Source organism: Thunnus thynnus, chromosome 15, assembly GCF_963924715.1.
Source record: "Thunnus thynnus chromosome 15, fThuThy2.1, whole genome shotgun sequence".
NCBI lineage: Eukaryota > Metazoa > Chordata > Actinopteri > Scombriformes > Scombridae > Thunnus > Thunnus thynnus.
The window spans coordinates 29888352-29907965 of NC_089531.1; the positions used below are offsets into that span (position 1 = coordinate 29888352).

Consider the following 19614-nt stretch of genomic DNA (forward strand, 5'->3'; position numbering starts at 1 on the left):
ACAGTGCTCTTCATCACCATCATCGAAAAGGGGGTGAGAGAAAATCTTTTTAAAGAATGGTGTTCATCCCTCCAGAAGAGTTCCGGAGACTTGTAGAATCAATGCCAAGGCTGAGGAACACCACATCAAAATGCCCCCCACAGCATAATAGAACCATCAGATCTTCTCACTGTAGGACTCAAACATTCAGAGCTGTACCAGCTTTTCCTTTAATTTGTCACCTGTGCGTATCTTATTCCTCTGTGCCATAGACCTCTGTTGTTGTCCAAAATAAAACTATTAAAAACATGTCAATGAGCCACACTGCTGCACTGGGTAACATGTTCCTTCATTATCAAGATCATTGTCATGTTAGTTCATTTAGAAACGGCTCCAAAGTGTAAAAACAGCAACAACATTTTTAGTCTCAGGAGAGTAGTTCCTTGTATGGGAGATGCCACGAACATAGTTCTGTTTACAGTGCTTTGCTAGCTTGTTGTGCTACATAGCACGACCTTGTGACTTTGTACTACACTGTACATTGTAAAGAACTTTAGTGCAAGATCAAAAGGTTGTGCTATCTAGCACAACAAGCTAGCAGCAGCAGATTAAAGTAAAGGGGTGCATGTCTGAAAGGGGGTTTAGAAAGTGTTCTGAGCAGATAACTTGACTTGTTTTACTGGGCCTTTATTATGGACTGACCTTTATTTATTCGTGCAGCATGCTTTTATTTGAAACTCAGCAATTATTTGAGTCCCGGATTTTATATGAGAATCTACAGTATGACTTTTCAGTAAAGTTGAGAAAGTGAAGTTGTGTGTTGTCACTGTGTCACTGTCAGAAGAGGTGTTAGGTCACCTGAAAGCCTCCATGCATGTGTGCTTTACTGTCTTACAAATAGTTTGTTGCTGAGTTAGCTTGAAGCAGGAAAGTAATACAAACATAACTCTGTCTTTTCCTGTGGTGGGGGAGCAGCACTCTCCTCAGGACAAAACAAAGATGGAGATGGTGCGAGTGAGGAAGGTTAGCATGCTCCTCAGTCGGTGTTCTGCTGACTCACTATCCACATCCCTGCATCAGTTACACACCATGAGACTTTTCATTTCCTTTTCTGTTTTCAAACAGTGTTGTTTCCCATCACACAAGGAGACAGCAAGTGCTTTAATCTCTGTACTGTTTTATGATTTCTGGCTGTTTGTCTCTCTGTGAAGGCTTGTCCATGTGCTGTGAACTGTAAGATAACTTGCTGTGAGACCAAGGAAAAATCAATCCATTGTGCAAGTTATTACTTGGTCAAATCATTTAGTCCTACTTTTAATTAAAACATTTTTTACTTGTTTTTTCTTGTGTAAAACTATGTTCGTCCTTCTCCAGAAGCAAACTTGCAGATATACTTACTTTACAAAATAACCAGTGTGAGGGAGGACCTTTGGTTATATCACATACATCTGTTCATTTCTGTTTAGGAAAAGCTCACATTACTGTTGATCAGTCCCTGTGGGACTTTACAGATATTTTTGTGATTTTTGTGATCGAATATGCTTGATTTTGCAGTGGCTTTGTTTAAAGTGTAAAGCAGTTTGTAGTTTTGAAGGAACGTAACCAGAATTGTTAAAATAAAAAAAATGTAAAAAATAAAAAACTGAGTACACCCCTGTGCAATATGCCTAAAATGTTAATTAATTAAAAATGGTTATGTGTATCTTTCAGGTTATATTCCTGTCCACATAGCTAATTTGAATTCATTTGCAGTACACTGTCATCCAGAGAGTCAGGGATGCATACAAGTTGTATAGCTTGTATTTGTATACCAAACTGCCTCAGCTAGTCGATCAGTTTTGAAATTTTAAGATTCAAAATTTTCATGAATCAGTCAGGAGGGTTGAAATGTGAAAATATTCAGAAATTAATATGTTTTTTTTTTAAATATGCCAATTCCTGAGTGACTGTAGTGAAAAACTCGACAGACAAGTAGACACGCAGCAATTCCTCTCCCTCCTGTACACTCCACTGCACTGCAGCAGCTTTTGCATGCACAGCATGAGACTTCCTTCCACTTCCACTCACAGCAGTGAGTGTGTATCTGCCTGGCTTCTCATACACATGACCGTTGTGTGAGTGTATGTGTGTGTGGGGGGGGGGTAAGGGGGTTGCTCAGCAGAGGACAGGTGAATCCCCTGCTGAGCTGGGCACTACAGCCAATGCTCTGTGTTCCTGCAACCCCATAGCTCTTTCATTTTTTGTGAATGATGTCATTGCCAAGGTCTGTGCTGCTCATTGGATTCCTCTGCAAATCAAATATTCAAATGTTTGAATGAATTCTGCATTTCCAACCAGCTGTTTCCTTTTTCTTCATTTTCCACAGAAAAGAGCTAAGAAACTTGAGGGTGAAACTATTTATATCAGACATAGCAATTTAATGTTGGAGGTTTGTATCTTCAGTCTTCAGATATCTGTTCTGACTTTTTGCCGTCATGTTTCTCTGTCTGCATGGAATTTCTGTTGCTTTTCTTTTTGCTCTGATGCCTCTGTTTATCATTTCTTGCCTTGTTTTCAGCTTAACCCTAAAGGCTTGGCATGCACTATTTTCCTATCTGATTCTCATGCAAGTAGCTTCACTTCTCTTTGACATTGTCATTTCCTATGTTCATTTTATGAAATATATGATTGGGAGTCGTGTCTTCTGTAATTTAGTCTTGGTTAAATTGAAAGTGGCACTGCAGCTGCAGCCTTTGGTGCTGAAACAAACAATACAAAGGTTAAATGTCTGGGATATACGTTGTCATCTGTCACACTCACATGTATCTTCTAAAGCAGCATTACAATTTTAAAAAAGATAAAAATAGCAGAGATAAGTCTAGCTGTTGAAGTCAAAGATTTACAGGACAGTTTTCAAGGTTGCTACTGTAAGATCAATGTGAATCTCCAAGAGAGCAATGTACCCTATCTATCTATATGATATAGTAAAAGGTTTTTTATTTAAAAATAAAAAAACAAAAACATACATATTCAAAAAAAAGGCATATAAATTTTGACTTGTTATCATCTGGATGCTTGTTTTTGTGGTTCAGACCGAAGTGGAGCTTCTCTCTGGATTTTGTCACAGTTAAAGTGGCTACATATGGAGGACTGAAACTGCACCAAAATTCACCAAAAATAATATTAAAAATAAATGTAGGCATTAATTAATTGATAAAATGTGACATACATTGATATTTCTGTTTTAATTGGTTTCTATATTTATTTACCTTTGTATAATTCCCCTATTTATTTACTTTTCCATTTAATTTTCCATTTTATTAATTAATTTATTCATTTGTAAATTTATTCATTTATTCATGTATTTATTTCTGTATTATTTTCCCTTTGCAATTCCCCCCTATTCATTTCCCCAAACTTTAATATTTTCTGTATGTCTGTTTATATTTCTTTATGCATTTCTGCTTCATTATGCAAATGAGGGGGTGTCAAATTGTTTCATGGGGTCAACTTTTCGCCTATTGGTTGACCGACATCAGAGTGCATAGATCAACTGTGTGGGTGTCTGGTGTTGAGTAATGGGAAAACATTAATTCTGAAGGACAATGAGTTAACAGTTTGAATCAAGCGTAGAGGCTCTTTTATGCATAGCTTGGAAAATATAGCACTGAATTTGATGAATATACTATTTATCAGACCACAAATGAGACTACAATTAGCACAACACACTGACTCTCCCTCTCACTTGCTCTCCCCTTTACAGTCTCCTGCTGCTGGAGATAAATTAACAGAAAGCAGCTGCCAGTTGTTTTGGCGGTGCGGCCGTTTTGCCTTTTTCTTCCTTGTCAGATCTCTCTTCATGGGACTGCTGCTGCTGCACAGTGCACCACAGGACTGACAGACACGTTGCCAAGGTCCACCACTTTCACAGGGCAGCCCGGTGCGGTGTTGGAGCCGGGAGCTGCTGAAGCAAGACTGTTCAGTGCTGGTGGACGGTGCAAACCTCAAACGTCCCGAAACTGCATTTCAAATGGCAGATCTCGGCAACATGTCTATCAGTCCTGCTGTGCACTGTGGTCGGCGTGTGGTGGTGTGGCTCATAGTAATGACCTTGCAGAGAATTATCAGTGACTCTGCAGCTCCTCTTGGCTTTATGGGGCTCTATAGCAAGTTTCAGATCATTGCTTTGCAGCTGCAACTTTACTGTTTTGGTTCACTCTCAGCGCTCTCATAGGGTCGTTTTCAGTCACAACAGGCAGCTGTTTTCAGAAAAAAAGCTCCAAAAACCCACTATCCTTTAATGACTTGTTTCAGTACCTGGTCTGCTGCTTTGCCGTGATATCTAGTGACAGACAACATTATGAGAAAATACATATTTTATCCTTCCCAGTCATGTATGTCTCAGTGATGTCACAAACAGATTCTAGACACTGCTGTTGTTCTCATTGTCTGGCCACATTCATTCTCATGGTTACTGAGGACTTTACTCTTCATTTCACTTTCTACACCAACATCACTCCCTCATACGCTGTATTTACTCTCTGTCTGTGACTCTTACTCTAGCTTCTGTTGCCCTGATTACTTCACTGTGCTCTGTGACATTCTGTGCTGAGTTTGTATCATATCACAAGAGAGGGATGACATGTTTAGTGTGAAACGCTCACTTTAAAGCAGCATTCATCAATATTTCTATACAGTACACCTAGTGAATCAAAAGACTATGTGTAGTGTGAAAGAGGTCGGTCGTAAAGATGAACCCACAGTGAACTGTCACCAACTCTGCAGCCCCACTGAACTTTTTTAGCCTCTTTAAGCTGATAGTTTTGTTTTACAGCCCACACAATAGCTATCAGCTTTAGCCTGCAACTTCTGTCACATGTCATCCCCCTCTCGGTGTGTCTGTACTGTCTGTATATTTGAAAAGTAAATGATGCAGCTTGCCAACGTGTGTGGCAGTTTTTTTTTCTTTCCACTTTTGACAAAGCTAGGCCACTTGTTTCCTTCTGCTTCCAGTTTTTGTGCTAAGCAAGGATAACCAGGTCCTCCAGTTATCCCTAGGCAGAAAACAGAGATTAAATTGATAAAAAAAAATGGTTCCAGTACATTACCTTGTTTGGAACCATAATTAAATTACTGTTAAGGAAATTGTAATAATAAATTAATCGTTAAGGTTTTATGGAAAGGAAAAAAGAGTGAGTACACACTCTGAATATTACAAGCTCCAAAAAAAAAAAAAGATACAACATTTTTACCTTGAATTTCTTTGTCAGACAAATAGCCATGTGAATGAAAAACAGGCTGTATATAAAAGCTATCCTTCATTTGGGATATAACATGATGCAAAATAACAACCTTCATCCCAAAATGATTTGGTACTACATAATTGTAGTATGTAAAAGATATTTGTTCCTTAAAAGGCTGTAACCTAAACAGGATATATGTAGAGATTTAAAGGAACAGGGTGTAGGATTTAGTGGCATCTAGCAGTGAGGTTGCAGATTGCAACCAACTGAATGCCCCTCCCCTCCCCCTCCCATTCCAAGCATGTAGGAGAACCTATGTGTGAAACATTTCTGCCAATTTTTGTACCAATAGATGCCCTTAAATCTTACACTGGTCCTTTAAGTTTGTTATTTGAATCATGTAAATTTAGTGAATGGAAGTTGTGGTTGCAGATTTTTGGATAGTTGCTGTTTCCAAGGTTAAGAATGAACTTTGAACATTTTGAGCAAATATGGATGAGAAGTCCTCAAAGTGCTCGGAGAAAAATGGAAATTTCAGCATCTACAATTCCATAACAACTTGCCATCATGAGATGAACAGCTAAAACCAATTGACCTTGTGTTGAGATATAATACACATCTTTGCCATATTAATCTTTTGGAGCTTACAATAGTCATTGTATGGACTACTTCTCCTTTGTATACTGCTTTCGTATTATGCGCCTGTACCAACCAGGGGTAGGATGTTTACAACATACACTACCCCTGCTTTGATTCCTTAAGAGCTTCTCATCATATGCAGGTTTTTCAGACAAACACAACACCTCCTGTTTCCCTTAACATTAAACATCTTCTTTTGCTGGCATTGATATAATCTAAAAGAACTGACATAATATATGTGCCTTACCAGTAACTGCTAATCAGGACATTCCTCTGTGCATCTGCTGCTATATCTCTGTTATCATGACCCACATGAGGGAGATTTTGCAATGGCAAAATCTCAGTGATTGCTGCTGGGCTGAAATATGGATCACAGGAAACAGATGATGACTCCTCCCAATGCAGTTGGGTGTCTGGTTTGTCTGAAAAATGTTCTTTCATGATCTCAGCATGTCATTGGGAATATGCATGTTCAATCCAATCACATGTATTTGAAATTACACAAAGCTTTAAAGCATATTAAAAAAAAAAAAGAAAAGTCAACATAGTGAAAGTGAGGCAAATTCTTCTTACAACTTCCTTTTCCAATCTGATCTGATTCACTATTTTGTCTATTTGTCTCCTTTCTTTGCTATATAAACTTTTATTTTCTTTATGGCCCTCCTTTCTTTCACATCTCTCCCTCATTGTGTATTGTTTTCTCTAATTACTGTCACTCTCTCCTATCTATCTACCTATTCTGACTTCTTCATTTTTGTTGAAGGATGTGGATAAGACCCAGACTGAGATCATGCGTCACCACACTAGCATCAGTGAGCTGAAGAGGAGTTTCATGGAGTCTGTACCGGAGCCTCGGCCCAGTGAGTGGGACAAGCGTCTTTCCACCAACTCACCTTTCCGTACAGCGAGCATCAATGGCCAGCTGCAACCAGCGGTGAGTCCGGCAACGTTGGTTGGAAATACTCATCAGTATTTTGGTTATTCTTGAGTAGACTTAATTTTCATCCACTATTAGAATAAAGCTTACAAGTTGTTGAAAGGAGCTGCTTCCAGCTTTGTGATAAGCTATGCTAAAGACATTCCTGTCCTAATGAAACTGATATTATTCTTCCTATTTGACTCTGAGCAAGATGTCAAAAATAAGAATTTTTCCCAAATCTCAGACTGGTTTTTAAGCCCAAGTCTTTACTGAAAATGATCTTAGTTTTACCCTGAGTTCAGGCAGCTCAGTAAACCTACAGTAGGGAGCCCTGGGCAAAACTTCTTGGCCCCTACTGAGCCCCCCACACACATTCCCCTAACACATTTTGGCCCAAGGCCCAGACACCAGCCGGTATTTCTACAATGGAATGCTTTAAGTTAACTATCATTCAGGATTTAGTTTATGATGATTTGATTAAAGCCCCTACACACAAGTCACGTCAACGCTATTTATATAGCCCAATTTGCAATTTGCTTCAAAACATGTTACAATCCGTACACACTGAAGCTCTACCCATGCAGGTGTTTTCATTTATGTTGCCTGATTAGACCTTTCTCAAGACTGCCTGACATCTCCCCCACTGTCCTGCATCTGTTAAGGTGGGACTTATAGTCCCATTTCAACCAACAAGTTCCAGGAACTATGGAAGCAGAGGAACTAATCTCAGGAACTAAACTAGGAAAAAGTCCCAGTCACCATTTGTTTGCCTTTCCACCACATCTGAGGAACCATGTAGATTAGGCAAATAAGACCGATGACAGTTTGAAAAAACAATTGGAATGAAATTTTCACACACGAGGAAACAACAACACAGTTGAGTCTCATGTTGTTCTTTGTTCTCACTCTCTCTCTCTCTCTGCCTGTATCTTGCTCTGTTAAGGCCAATTCATGCTTTTCGCGTCTGCGTGGCCTCAAGGGTCCGGGTTGGTCTGCGTGATGTAAATTCCATCATCCAATTTGTGACTGCGTGGACTATACTCATTGCAAGCGCTCCAACTGCCTGTCTCGTCTTCTGTATATATGTACTGTATTCCTGTTCTCTTTAAGCTGTATCTTTTCTTTTTTCGACTTTTTCTTGTTGTTCAGCAACATACAGGAATTCCTCAGCTGCATTCAGACTGAAAACAGTCCTGTGTAAAACAATGCAAGGGACTGTGTTGGTGTGGGCGTTTTGTTTAAAGTTCCAGTGAGACAATGACTTATGATCAAGCAAGTCCAGTTGGAGTAACAGATAATTGCATTTAAAGGCTGATTAGAAAAACAAGGCACAGCAGTTTGTAATACTCACAGACTGGATTTTACAACTCTGGAAAAAATGGAAGTCCACAGCTGTCCACAGATGTGGAACGCGGAAAGCATAAAATGGCCTTTGGTTAGGCTGTGTTGTTGGGAAACTGACCACACAGACTAACTTTGTTTTTGATGTAAATTAACAGCAAGACATATTCGTCCCATGTCCTATAATCAATAATGGTCACACCCTCTACTTCCTTACTGTATGAATGAAGCAGTAGACATGTCATAGTTACTGCAGCGATGGTCCCTCCCCCCTCAGAATGAACTACCCCTTATCTTCTTTTTTTTTTTACACCTGCAGCTATCCTACAGGAAGTAAGTAACTTAGTCTCTGGTTCCTCCTAACACAGGTTTAGTTCCTGAGTTCCTCAAAAGGTTCTTGGTCCCATGTGAAAGTTCCTGCAGTGGAAATGCCCAATTACGCTTTTATCATTCTTATTAGTCCATTGAGTTTACTGACCTTATTTGATTACCATCATAGCTCCACCCCACTTCCCCCTAAGTAAAGGTCTAATAAGCCATAACTGAAAATAAATGTCCAGGTGTGTGCAGGGGCTTTAAAAACAAATTTGTTCAGGAACATGTACCACGTAAATATAATATCAACTGATATATTAAAGGTATTAAAACTAGATCTTAATACCTCAAGGCAGGGGCTAAAGATTTGGTTAAAAAAATATGAGAGTCACCTAAGATCATTTACCCTCTCAGTTGGTTGTTATAGTGCATACTGCCAAACAAATTCCAAATTAATCATATTACCACAAAATAATTGCCACATAGACCACTATTAGCTTTCAGGGCCCCTGAGGGCACACTTAGCATGGATAATATTCCAGCCTTGTTCTTCAAAAGTCCAAACATCTGTACCTGTAACCAGCCACAAAGAGTCTTGCTACCTCTAAATACTGTATATTCCCACCATTTCAAATGTTTTAAATAATATGTACAGACTTGCATGGAGGAACGTTATGAGGAAGACACACACAAATGTACAGTACTGAACATAAATAAATTGTTGTATATATGTTGTTCATGAAGTATATGGCAGATGTCCACATTTTAATGTACTTTACCTTTTTGAACTGTACGCTGATCTTCCACTTGGTGGTGCTGTTGGCTTTCTCCATGTCATTCCATTGCTTTAGCATGACTGTAACTGCAGTCACAGATGGACTAGACACATTAGGAATTTTTTCATACTTGCTGAGGGAAGATGGCATGTGTGTGTATGTGTGTGCAGGGGAGGATTTCCACAGTTGTACCTGCATACAGTGTAGTTGGTGGCATGTCTAATTTGGTGCTTTCTGGCACAGGCTGCAGTATGTCAACTCTGTCCTGCGTTTCTTTATGAGCAATAAAAAGAATGGCACCTGGAGGCTATGGCCGTGGCCTACTGGCAATAAACAGCTTTTCAACTTCACCAGATTGCGCTCGGCTGTAACCTAAAGGGTTCAGTATGCTTCAAACCAACCAGTTGTATGAATGGTCGAACAGTCAATGGTGTAAAGCCTGTCATCATAGGGAGTTGTAAGACATGATGAATTGTACAAATGGGGATAAGGGCTAATACACACTGTTGGAAAGTCTCTTCTCAGAGCCATGCATGGTGTTCCACACACCTGGTGGGAATGTCAGATTATCAGTTTCAGAAAAGCTGCATTAATTGTTGGACGTCTCTGAATTCCAGCGTTACAAAGGTGGTGGGGGAGGGGTTTTGGCACTGTTTGACATCTGACAAGCATTTCATTTGAAGCATACTGATATCTTTGTAGGTGCCCCATTCCCTTTAACCCTAACCTCACCCCCTTACCACTGCCTTCACTCTATGAATGGCTGCTGCAAGCTTTGTCATCCTGTTCAATTTGCCAAACAGTCGCATGGCCGGGTTTGTCCTGATAATGTATTCGCATGACTCTTTTGCCTGATTTGACCAGTGAAAAACTGAAGAGCAAAAGAAAAACGCAGGAAAGCAAGCTAAAGACCAATGATTAGTAGCCAGAAGACTGACTCCCCTCCTCCCCTCCTCTTCATCTGTCTCACCCTCCAATCCTCCTCCCTGTATCTATCCCTCACTGGTTGTCTTTATGTGTTTTTCTGTGTCTGTCTTGTATCTCTGCCACTGCTGTCCTCATCTCCTTTCCCTTTCCCTTTAAAGTTTGGACCTGTTTCTCCTGTCAAATCCCCACCACCTCCATCCTCTTCCCCACAACCTCCACCATCCTTTCCTGCACGTTCAGACAATGACACTGAAGGTCAGAGAGGATCTCAGTCCTCCAGCCTGCCAGTGTTTCCATCTGGCTCTCGGCCCTCTTCTACCCACGACTTGAAGACACAGTTTCTATCCCAGACATGAGGTCCTGCACAATAATCACATCTTCCTTTTTTAATACTCAAGAGTCCAGCCATAAAGGCACTTTTTTGCTGAGAGCCTGAGGCACAATTTTGGTAATTTCATATTATTGCTGAATGTTAGGAATTATGATGACACATGAGATAAAAAAAAATAGAAATAGTCTCCATTGCATCACCAGCCACAAGTAAAAAATTCCCAGATTCTCCTTGAGTTGGTAGATTCTTGCAGGATAAACAATGATTTTGTCTTTTGTGCGATACTACATCCCCATCACATTGTGTGCAGTGCAGAATTACCTTCAAAAGTGTTTCATAGCAAGCTCTTCCAGAGTTCCTGTCATCTGAGACGAAGACAATTGATAGACTGTCAGTACAATATAAAGCAGTACGGATAACATATGGTTTTGACAGCTCAGACCAGGCAGTTTTTCTGGTGTTTCTTCCTTCCTCTTGGCATTTAGAAGACTTTGCACTGCCAAAATGGTTTGCACTTGCTAGCATTTTAGCTGCCAGAGAATGCCTTTCCTATTCCCACTATGAAGATGAGACTTATTAATCCTTAGAATCCCCTTTTTCCTTAAATAACTTTTCCTCCTCTGCCACTGCTGCTCTGTCAAAGGTGCAGCCTGATTAGACCACCTCACTGTCCCTAACTGCAATCTTTCTACACTCTACAGCATCACTCAGTGGCTGTTCTGCTGTCAGAGTAACTCAGCTAGTGGTCATGCTCTAATTAATTATTGACTTTGAATGTTTAATGAACATTTGATATCCTGTGATTTAGGCCACATCACCAATAACAAGTCAATTGATTGTCCTCTTCCTTCTTTAACTGAGCAATTGTTGCATACTTACAGTGCAAACAAATCAGAAATAGCACTTTGCACTTCAATAAGCCCCGCCCACTTAGTCGCTGTTGCGACACCTGTCAAGCTTTCCGTTCTTGCAGTGCACATATGCAGATAACTGTGACAGATTTGCATCAAATTCATCAATTCAAAATTTGTGGTAAAATGATTTCAGACCGAGGTAAACGACAGAAGGCTTTTCATTTTTAGTGGGCAATTGTAAATTGGCTGAAATGAGAACTGTGGCTACCAGATTTTTTTAGCTCTAGCTAGCTAGCAAATCAACTTTAACTCTGTGAGTTTATTGACTGCTTAAAACATTTAAAAGAATATCAAAATTAGAACCTGCAAAAGGGTCTTAAATATGCATTTTATAACTACATACATCAAGCCAAAGCTAACAAGTTCCAGGCAAAAACTCAGCATCCTCGCTACTCTGTGTGGAAGACATAGAAATAAAAGAGGAACATTGTTCTGTTATTGCAGGACTGAGCTAGTTAGCTCTAGTATTATAGTGCAGAAAAGACAGATACATGCTCAAACTGTCATTTCTCGCATGATAAATTCATAAATTATTTGCACAAGCAACAGAGTGATTAGATTTATGCTTTACTTACATATAAAGAACTATGTTTCACTTTTAAAGAAGAAAAGGCTTTAAAGATGGACGAATCTAATTTTTAACATCACCTGTAACACTACATAATAATGCAGGTTAGTTAAAGGGAAACTTTGCTGATTTTCAACCAGCATTGTATCATTACAGTTGGGTAGTATATGCAAATGAACAATGTTTAACTGCCCTCCATGTTGCCTACACCCAGAGCTCTCCGCTCATTTGCTGGCAAAAGTCCACTGTGTGATGCAAAACATGGACTTCCTGCGGACTTTGGAGATCTGCCTTTAGACTACAGACTACGTTTCAGCATTTTCTGTAGTGGTGCCTTCAGGACTGTAAAATGTGGGTCTTCCAAAACACTCCCGTTTACCATGCTACACTAGCAATAGGGAAAAGCAGACATTAAAATATCATACTTCTAAATACTTTAAAATATAAGTATATTTGAAAGAAAACTAGTTTCATGATACAAGGCCAAACATCAGGCTGATCTGTGTCATCAGACACAACAGAGTCTGGAAGAGGAAGTTACAACCACAGCTAAGCTAAGCTAAGCTCCTAAGTTTCTCCGTGATTCATCCAGAAGAGCAGAATCTAACACAAAAAACAACTAGCTTTACAATGTAATGTCGAAGCAGAGATGTGGCAATACTATTACAGTTTTGAGGCCAAATATAGTGCTGTTGAATCAGACAAAACAGAGTGTGGAAGAGGAAGCAACCACCAGAGCTACATTACAGCCACAGGCTGGCTTCAGCTGTTGAGTTTCTCCGTGATCCCTAACAAACACTAACACAAGCAAACTACTAGCTTTACAATATGATGTCAGAGCAGAGATGTGGTGTAACTATTACAGCCTATGAGGCTGAATATAGTGCTGTGGAATCAGACAAAACAGAGTGTGGAGGACAAAGCGACCACGGGAGCTGTGGCTGCTAAAATAAAAAATCCGCGCTGCAGCAAACTTTTTGGTGCTTTAGTAAACTTGACTTTGTTTTTTAACAGAATATTATGTCAGACTTTGCCAACTCTGAATACAGAACAACAGTGAACAGTGACGGTGTTACCTGTGCAGCACTCGATAAGTTGATCCACATAACATAACAGACTCCAGCGAACTGGTTGTGTTATGATCTTTGTACATCAGTACAATATATCTAGATTTGATGGGGAAAAACATTTTGTAAATGAAAATAAGCCTCAGAAAAGACAGATGTCAGTGCTCACTAACATTGTCTCCTACACTTCGTCTCTCTACTCACTCCCTGCATTTCATAAACACTGTGAGTAGACGAGACGCGTGCAACGCATTCTGTTTGTTGTAGGATTCCCCCTTAAGAGCGGTATGGGGAATCTACAGTCTTTTTCTCAGTTTTCTCTAGTCATAGGGCACCAATTTCAAAAATAATTGCACATTTCTACCACATAGGTGACCTAGTTTTAAGAAATCATCATATTCACAACAGTGAATTTTTCATTTAATTAATGATATGCTAACTCATACCTTTGTAAGTTGTAAGTAATGCTAAATTACTACTGTAGGTAGTAAGTTGTATTTAGCGTTTGCCTAAGAGCAGATAAACACACTGTTTAATATATACCTTAAACATTTGTCCCTGTATTTTTGGTTTTGGAAAGATCCTCCCAAGTATTACCAAGTGTTGTGCTAGTGTGGCACACTCACTGCTTTATCATGGGGCCAAATCCCTACAGCTGCTTAACTATGATTGGACAGTCACTGTTTGGGGTAAGAGTTTAGGGAATGGTCAGTAGTTTCAATGTACCCATAAAGTTGTTTTTAAAGATGTTTTTTATCCCTCAGTAAGGCTGTGATCTGTCTCCATACAACAACAGTTCATTGGTTTCAAATGGAAGACCATCTGCAACCACTGCAGCTTTGCTTTAATCTGCATGACCTGTACATTGCAGTGTCTTGCAACTATCTGCATGCATTACAATTTTCCAATTTGTTCATAGAAAATACATCCTTCCGTCAAACTCAATATTGTCATTGTGTAGATGACAACACTAACTGTCTTACCTGTTGGCTACTAAACACCTGCTCACCAGTTATAAGTAAGAGCTGGATACCTAGATGGCTAGTGTAGCAAAACAATATCTCTCCTAAAATGCTCTGGCTAACTTAAAGAGTTTCTGTGGCAGGATTTTTCTCCAGGATAGACCATCTTCTCTAGTGATACCATCCAACAGAAGCAGAAATTGCACCCAAATTCATGCTTGACTTACATCATGGTGATGCAAAGAAAATGCATAATAGATTAGGTTTGATCACAGGTTTGAATGTGAAAAACTGTTATTGCACCCTAGCTGACATGGCTATCTGGGGCTGAAATACTGTATACTGTAAGTATAGTCCTTACAAGTTATCTCAGTGTCATAAGAAAAAATGAATTAAAGGATAATTACTATAGAAATGTACAACTTGGATCTTACCATTCTTATCAGTTGTAGTAACCTTGTACTCCCCAGGTTGCTGAGACCTGGGTAAGTGGTGATCACTAAAAAGAAGTCAGACAGGTCAAGAAATATGAGCAGTCAGATGATCAGACAGGTTAGAAACAAACTTCCAGGTTAGCCAAACTCAATGAATCCATCAAAAGTAAAATTATTACCCAAATTGTTAAAATCCATTGTTGTTTAGAGAATAGTTGTGGGCTTTATTGTGCAATTAGCAACTATTAGTGACATTACAGGTTAGCGGTCAGGGTTAGGGTCTTACCTCATGTAACCCCTTAACACTAAGATTAGCCACATCTAACCCTAGCCTAACACTGTTTCAGTTTTACCTTCAAATACAGTGGTTTAGATAATCTGGCTAAACTGTTGGCTTGTTTAGAATCTGCATGATCATCTGACTATGTGTTTTGTCCTATCAGACTTTGTTGTTGTGATATCACTGTGTCCTAACTGCATTTTAAGGTGATAAGGAGATCCAGAAAATCCATTTTGTGTTGCAGTAGTCATGTAACTATGTAAATAAGAGAGCACACAGACGTTAGAACCAGATTTATCCCGTTTCATATGTAAGCCAGCCAGCATCTTAACCCTCTCATAATTGGAGTATGAGCTTACCTGGGTAATTCTAGCTCAGTTCTGATGTTTACATGTGGCTCCCCAAAGCTAACACATGGATAGAACACACCGTTAACAAACTTCTGTCAGACAACACCAAGAAAAAGCTGTAGGGGGCTTCATGTAAACTCATGTCCCCCCCATGCTAAATACCCTCCTGAGCCTCCCCTCCCTCTCCAACATCTTACCTCCATTTCCTCACCCCGCTATCTCCCTACCGCCTTCTCCTGTCAGTTGACCATATCCCACTTGTCTGTTCATTGTTATCTGTCTCTCTTGGTCTGCCACTGCTGAGCACAGCGAGGGAGGCAGTCTCTGTTCGGACACAAGGTAAGAGCATGTAGTTTGTCCCCAGTGCCAGGGGGACCACCGCTGTACAGACATGACTACCTGCTGGAAGAAGATGAGGAGGACAGTGAGGTTGATTGGGTTGATGAGGGGGAGGACGAGGAGGAAGAGGACGAAGAACAAGCTCATGGTTACACTATAAAGGTGGCTATCAATGTGCCAGATGAGGGAAGGAGCTTGGATAACCCTTGTGTGCTAAACCCAGCCAGACTCCAGCACTCCCGGATGTCCTTCTTTCTGTCAGGGCTGCTGGTGATGGCCCTGACCATGCTGTGGCTGGCCTTTATTTAAAAGACAAATGAATATCGAGATTCCTGAACATTTAATCCTGCAAGGCGTCCTCGGCCATCTAGAGACTGCTTCATTCAAGTTCTGTTTCATCCCTCTACCTCGAACTCATTATTTCTGTCTAATCTGTACTTGCATTTATTACCTTTCCTCCTGTCCATGCACCGATGTCAGCCTTAAATGGCTGGACTCAAAAAGAAATTTCCTCTTTAAAGCGAGCCTATGTAACCTTTGCTGAACAGTGGCCACTGTGGCCACAAATGGTAGTTTACCCTTCCCTAAGCCCCACCCCATTTTAGTAACTGATGCTTTGCCGGTCAAACTTTTCATTCTACACTACACATATGCAGTTTACAGTGATAATGTTTGCAGATTTTTAAGTGGAATTGCAGTAATTTTTGAGAGGCAGACAGGAGATGTGTAATTTTGATTTTCAACTATGACTATCAATTTTTCTGTCTGAATGACAATTGTCACTGCCAGGTTTTATTAGCTCTAGCTAGCTAAGTAACTTTTCCTGAGTTGGTTAAACTGTCTCCTGCTGACTCATTTTAACCAAGAATCCATACATACATACATACGTACATTAGTCTGCATCTTGCTAAAAGCCTGAGGCCAAAACTACATGTCACAGACAAAAAGTTTGTTTTTTTTAATGATCTTTGGAGAAATCCAAAGGTTGACAGAGCTGCCATGTCTGGTTACAGTTGCTGAGCTATTATTGTTGGACAATTGCTATTCAGGGGAGCAAATGATCAATTAGGTTAACCCTAAATGCTAAAATGTAGCGCTGTAGCTTAAATAAAGAGTCATCATAAAGTAATTGAAAACACTGAACTAAAGTCAACTACTGCAGTAGTTGGTTGACTTTACTAAGGTATTAACCATAAGCTATTGGTCATATCAGACCAAGTAATACTGCAATGGCAAAATCAGAGTGTATGGAATTGAGTAAGAGTGCTTTTTTATTGCTTAAGAGGTCAAGTTTTCATTCGTAAGAGAGTGAATGTGCTATTTCCTATTTCAAAAGTTATATTGTCTCGCTTTAAGCAATCAGCAATGTAGCATTTCTGTTTCAGAAAAAGTAAAGGTTTCTTTTTCTGTTTTCATAAATGAAACATGTTAACACAACATTCATGTTTTCATTATGTCAGAAAAGGAAAGAGTTGTTAGTAATAATTTTCATTCCGTGCTTGCATTGTATATATCTTCTTAGGAGGTAGTATTTTCTGACATTCAGTAGATTTCATGTGGCTGTATTACAGGGATGTCCTTTGCTAAGTTGCATGTGACATTTCAAGATATATTTTCATCCTCTCAAAGTTATTGTAAAAATGTTATTTTGAATCACAAGCTCTAACTCAAATGACCGCAATTACTATGGTTACTGAACAGCTAGTAAAACATTTCACTTAGGATATTTCTGTAATACAGCCTCGTGTACAATATTCAGTCATGTGTCAGCTGACCAAAGCTTTCAGACAGTTTTAAGAATCTGTGGGCAGCTTAGCAGAGTGCTGTTGTGACTGACATGCATTAGCCCCGTGTTAATCTTGGACCAAGTATCAGTAGACAATCAGTGGAGATAATGAATTACTCAGGAATGCATCATTGCAATTTTATTTTATTCCAGTAACATGTAATGGAACAAATATTGATTCCAATGTCATTAACAGCTGAAGCCCTAATTCATGATCAAGCCAACCATGTGGACGCCACTGTGATGTGATGCATGGATGACCATAGACTAAAGTCAGGATGGGATAAAGTCAAGCATAGTCATTATTTTTGTAGTCTTTCAGAGGATAAGAAGAAGGGACATAAGAAGCATTTTGTTTGCTGATTGGTAGTTACAGCAATTACTGAGGTATCTCAGTCTTTGAAGGTAACAAATGATAGGACAATTTTGGAGGTGCAGCACAAAAGTAACAAAACATTTGTATTTTTGAAATAATTCAGGGTTTCATGAGCCTAACAGGAGAATTACCTAAACCCATAAAAAAATATGTAATCCTTCACCTTATCTGTAAACTGTAACAAGACAAATATCAGTGCAGGAGTTATGTGGATGTGTTCTGTCGGTTCATTGGACAGTGAGGGGAGGCTTCCAGTGAATATAAAGTAAAATGACATAGGTCAGTAACTCAAGTATGTTATACATCACTTTTAGGAGTAGTCAGTCCAGTACTGTCCTGCTGTGCTCATGTACCTTCAAAGGCCTTATATTGAGGCTATTGCACCTCTCAAGGCATGGTGTACTTGTTTACTTGACATCACTGCTGGTTATCACAAAAGCTGATGGTTGTATGACTGTTGAAGGTGTTCTTTGTTTTCCTAGCTACAATATGCAACTTTTCTCTTTGGCACAGGCTACGCATGTCAAAATCCTGCCCAAATACTTGAGACTTATCTTGATGAACCAAGATTTGAAAATTTAGAACAGCTTTGGACTGAAATTGCTTCATCCAATGGAGTTGCTGCATTGTAAAGCCGCACAACAGTTCAATTTTGGTGATCTTCGGCGTACAAATTTGCGCTGTTGAACAACTACATACTGTCTTAGCAGTGCTGACCTTTGAGGTAACAGAGACCCTGAGAGTCTAAAAAGTAAGAAGAGTTAGTTGTTTCATCCCTTCCAATTTTGATTAACCCTGCTTAGAATATTAACAATAGAGATGCAGCATGGATTACAGTCATACATGAGAGGGCAGTTGATACAAATATGTCTCTTGAATGCATTGTGTGAAGCTATCATCTGGTTAGCTAGTTAGCCCCACAAGTAGTGACTACATCACATAGCTTCCAGCAATATCTATTTTGGAAGGATGTGTGGATGAATTTCACAGTGCCACTTTCTGATTTGACCAGGGATTAAGGATGACAGAATAGAAATTAGTAAAGAGACTAACAGAGCAGTTTCTTTAACAGTTAGCAAGTACCTTGAAATTATTCTGTCAGCTCGTATAAAATCTACAGAGCCTAGTAGGTAAAATACAATTTAGGTGCCCAAATTATGTATTCTTGGGCCCAAATTAAAGTGTTGACATTTTAAACTGTGTATAAGGGAAGTCAAAGATAACAAAATTTAAATTATATGCACACATTTCCATCCAACATCTAAATAAAACTGTATTAAAACCCAAGCAATTTATATCAGATTGTCCGTGGTCTGACAATTGTTAGCATTTATGTTGCACTTCATTAGGCTACACACCCGAGAGCAGTTAAAGCTGACCAGTATTGCCGAAACAACATCCAATGTAGCTTTACAAGTGTATAAAAAGAGTGTTGAGGGGACAAGAATGTGATAACCTAATGATGTTAACTGATGAAACTGATATGGGAATATTAATTAATTCAAGAGCATGAATCAGTTTTGTTCATCCTGAGACCACCAGGCTCTGTGGATATCCCGCAAAATGCAAGAAACCTACTCCTGAAGTGAGACATTTGTCTAAAAAGGCTGAAGGTTGTATGACACTGCTCTGATGAATTCAAGAGTGTGTAAGATGGAGAGTACAGCACTGGAAAGATGGCTTAGAAATAAAATTAGTCTGTCTTGGTAATTGGAAGTTGATAGACATGCAGTAATGACTTGGGAAGCAGTGTGGAAGCCTGCTGCTTATCTGAACCATCCACTGAAGAAACACTGTGACAGGACTGACCTCAAGCCTTTGATTTTCATGCATGTGTGATGGCTGTGTTTTGAACTTTGTTTTATGGTTGTCAGCAAGGACGGGTGTGACTTGACATATTGGTCTACATTGTTAATAGCCCACTACAAAAATGGATAAGGACATGAAAAAAGGAACTACTGTAAAACCTGACAGCACCATTATGGATGGTTAACAACAGCCATAAGATCTGATTGGTTGAAAGTGAATTGTAGGAATATGAAAGAGACAGCTGGATATTCTCTTTTCTTACTTTGTCCTTTATTTTTGC

The 19614-nt window shown here is 39.4% G+C and overlaps 1 protein-coding gene across 5 annotated transcripts in view; it reads left to right on the plus strand.

Moving 5' to 3' along the window:
• Positions 1 to 19614, plus strand: part of epb41a (erythrocyte membrane protein band 4.1a) — an 84526-nt gene that overhangs the window by 40585 nt on the left and 24327 nt on the right. For 3 of the 5 annotated variants that reach the window (XM_067611704.1, XM_067611708.1, XM_067611706.1), the window contains exons 14-15: positions 2345 to 2407; positions 6604 to 6774. In XM_067611704.1, the coding sequence (XP_067467805.1) occupies positions 2345 to 2407; positions 6604 to 6774 (234 nt within the window). Of the gene's footprint in view, positions 1 to 954; positions 1726 to 2344; positions 2408 to 6603; positions 6775 to 19614 lie in introns of those variants that run through there. The other 2 variants (XM_067611709.1, XM_067611707.1) reach the window with 2 other exon arrangements.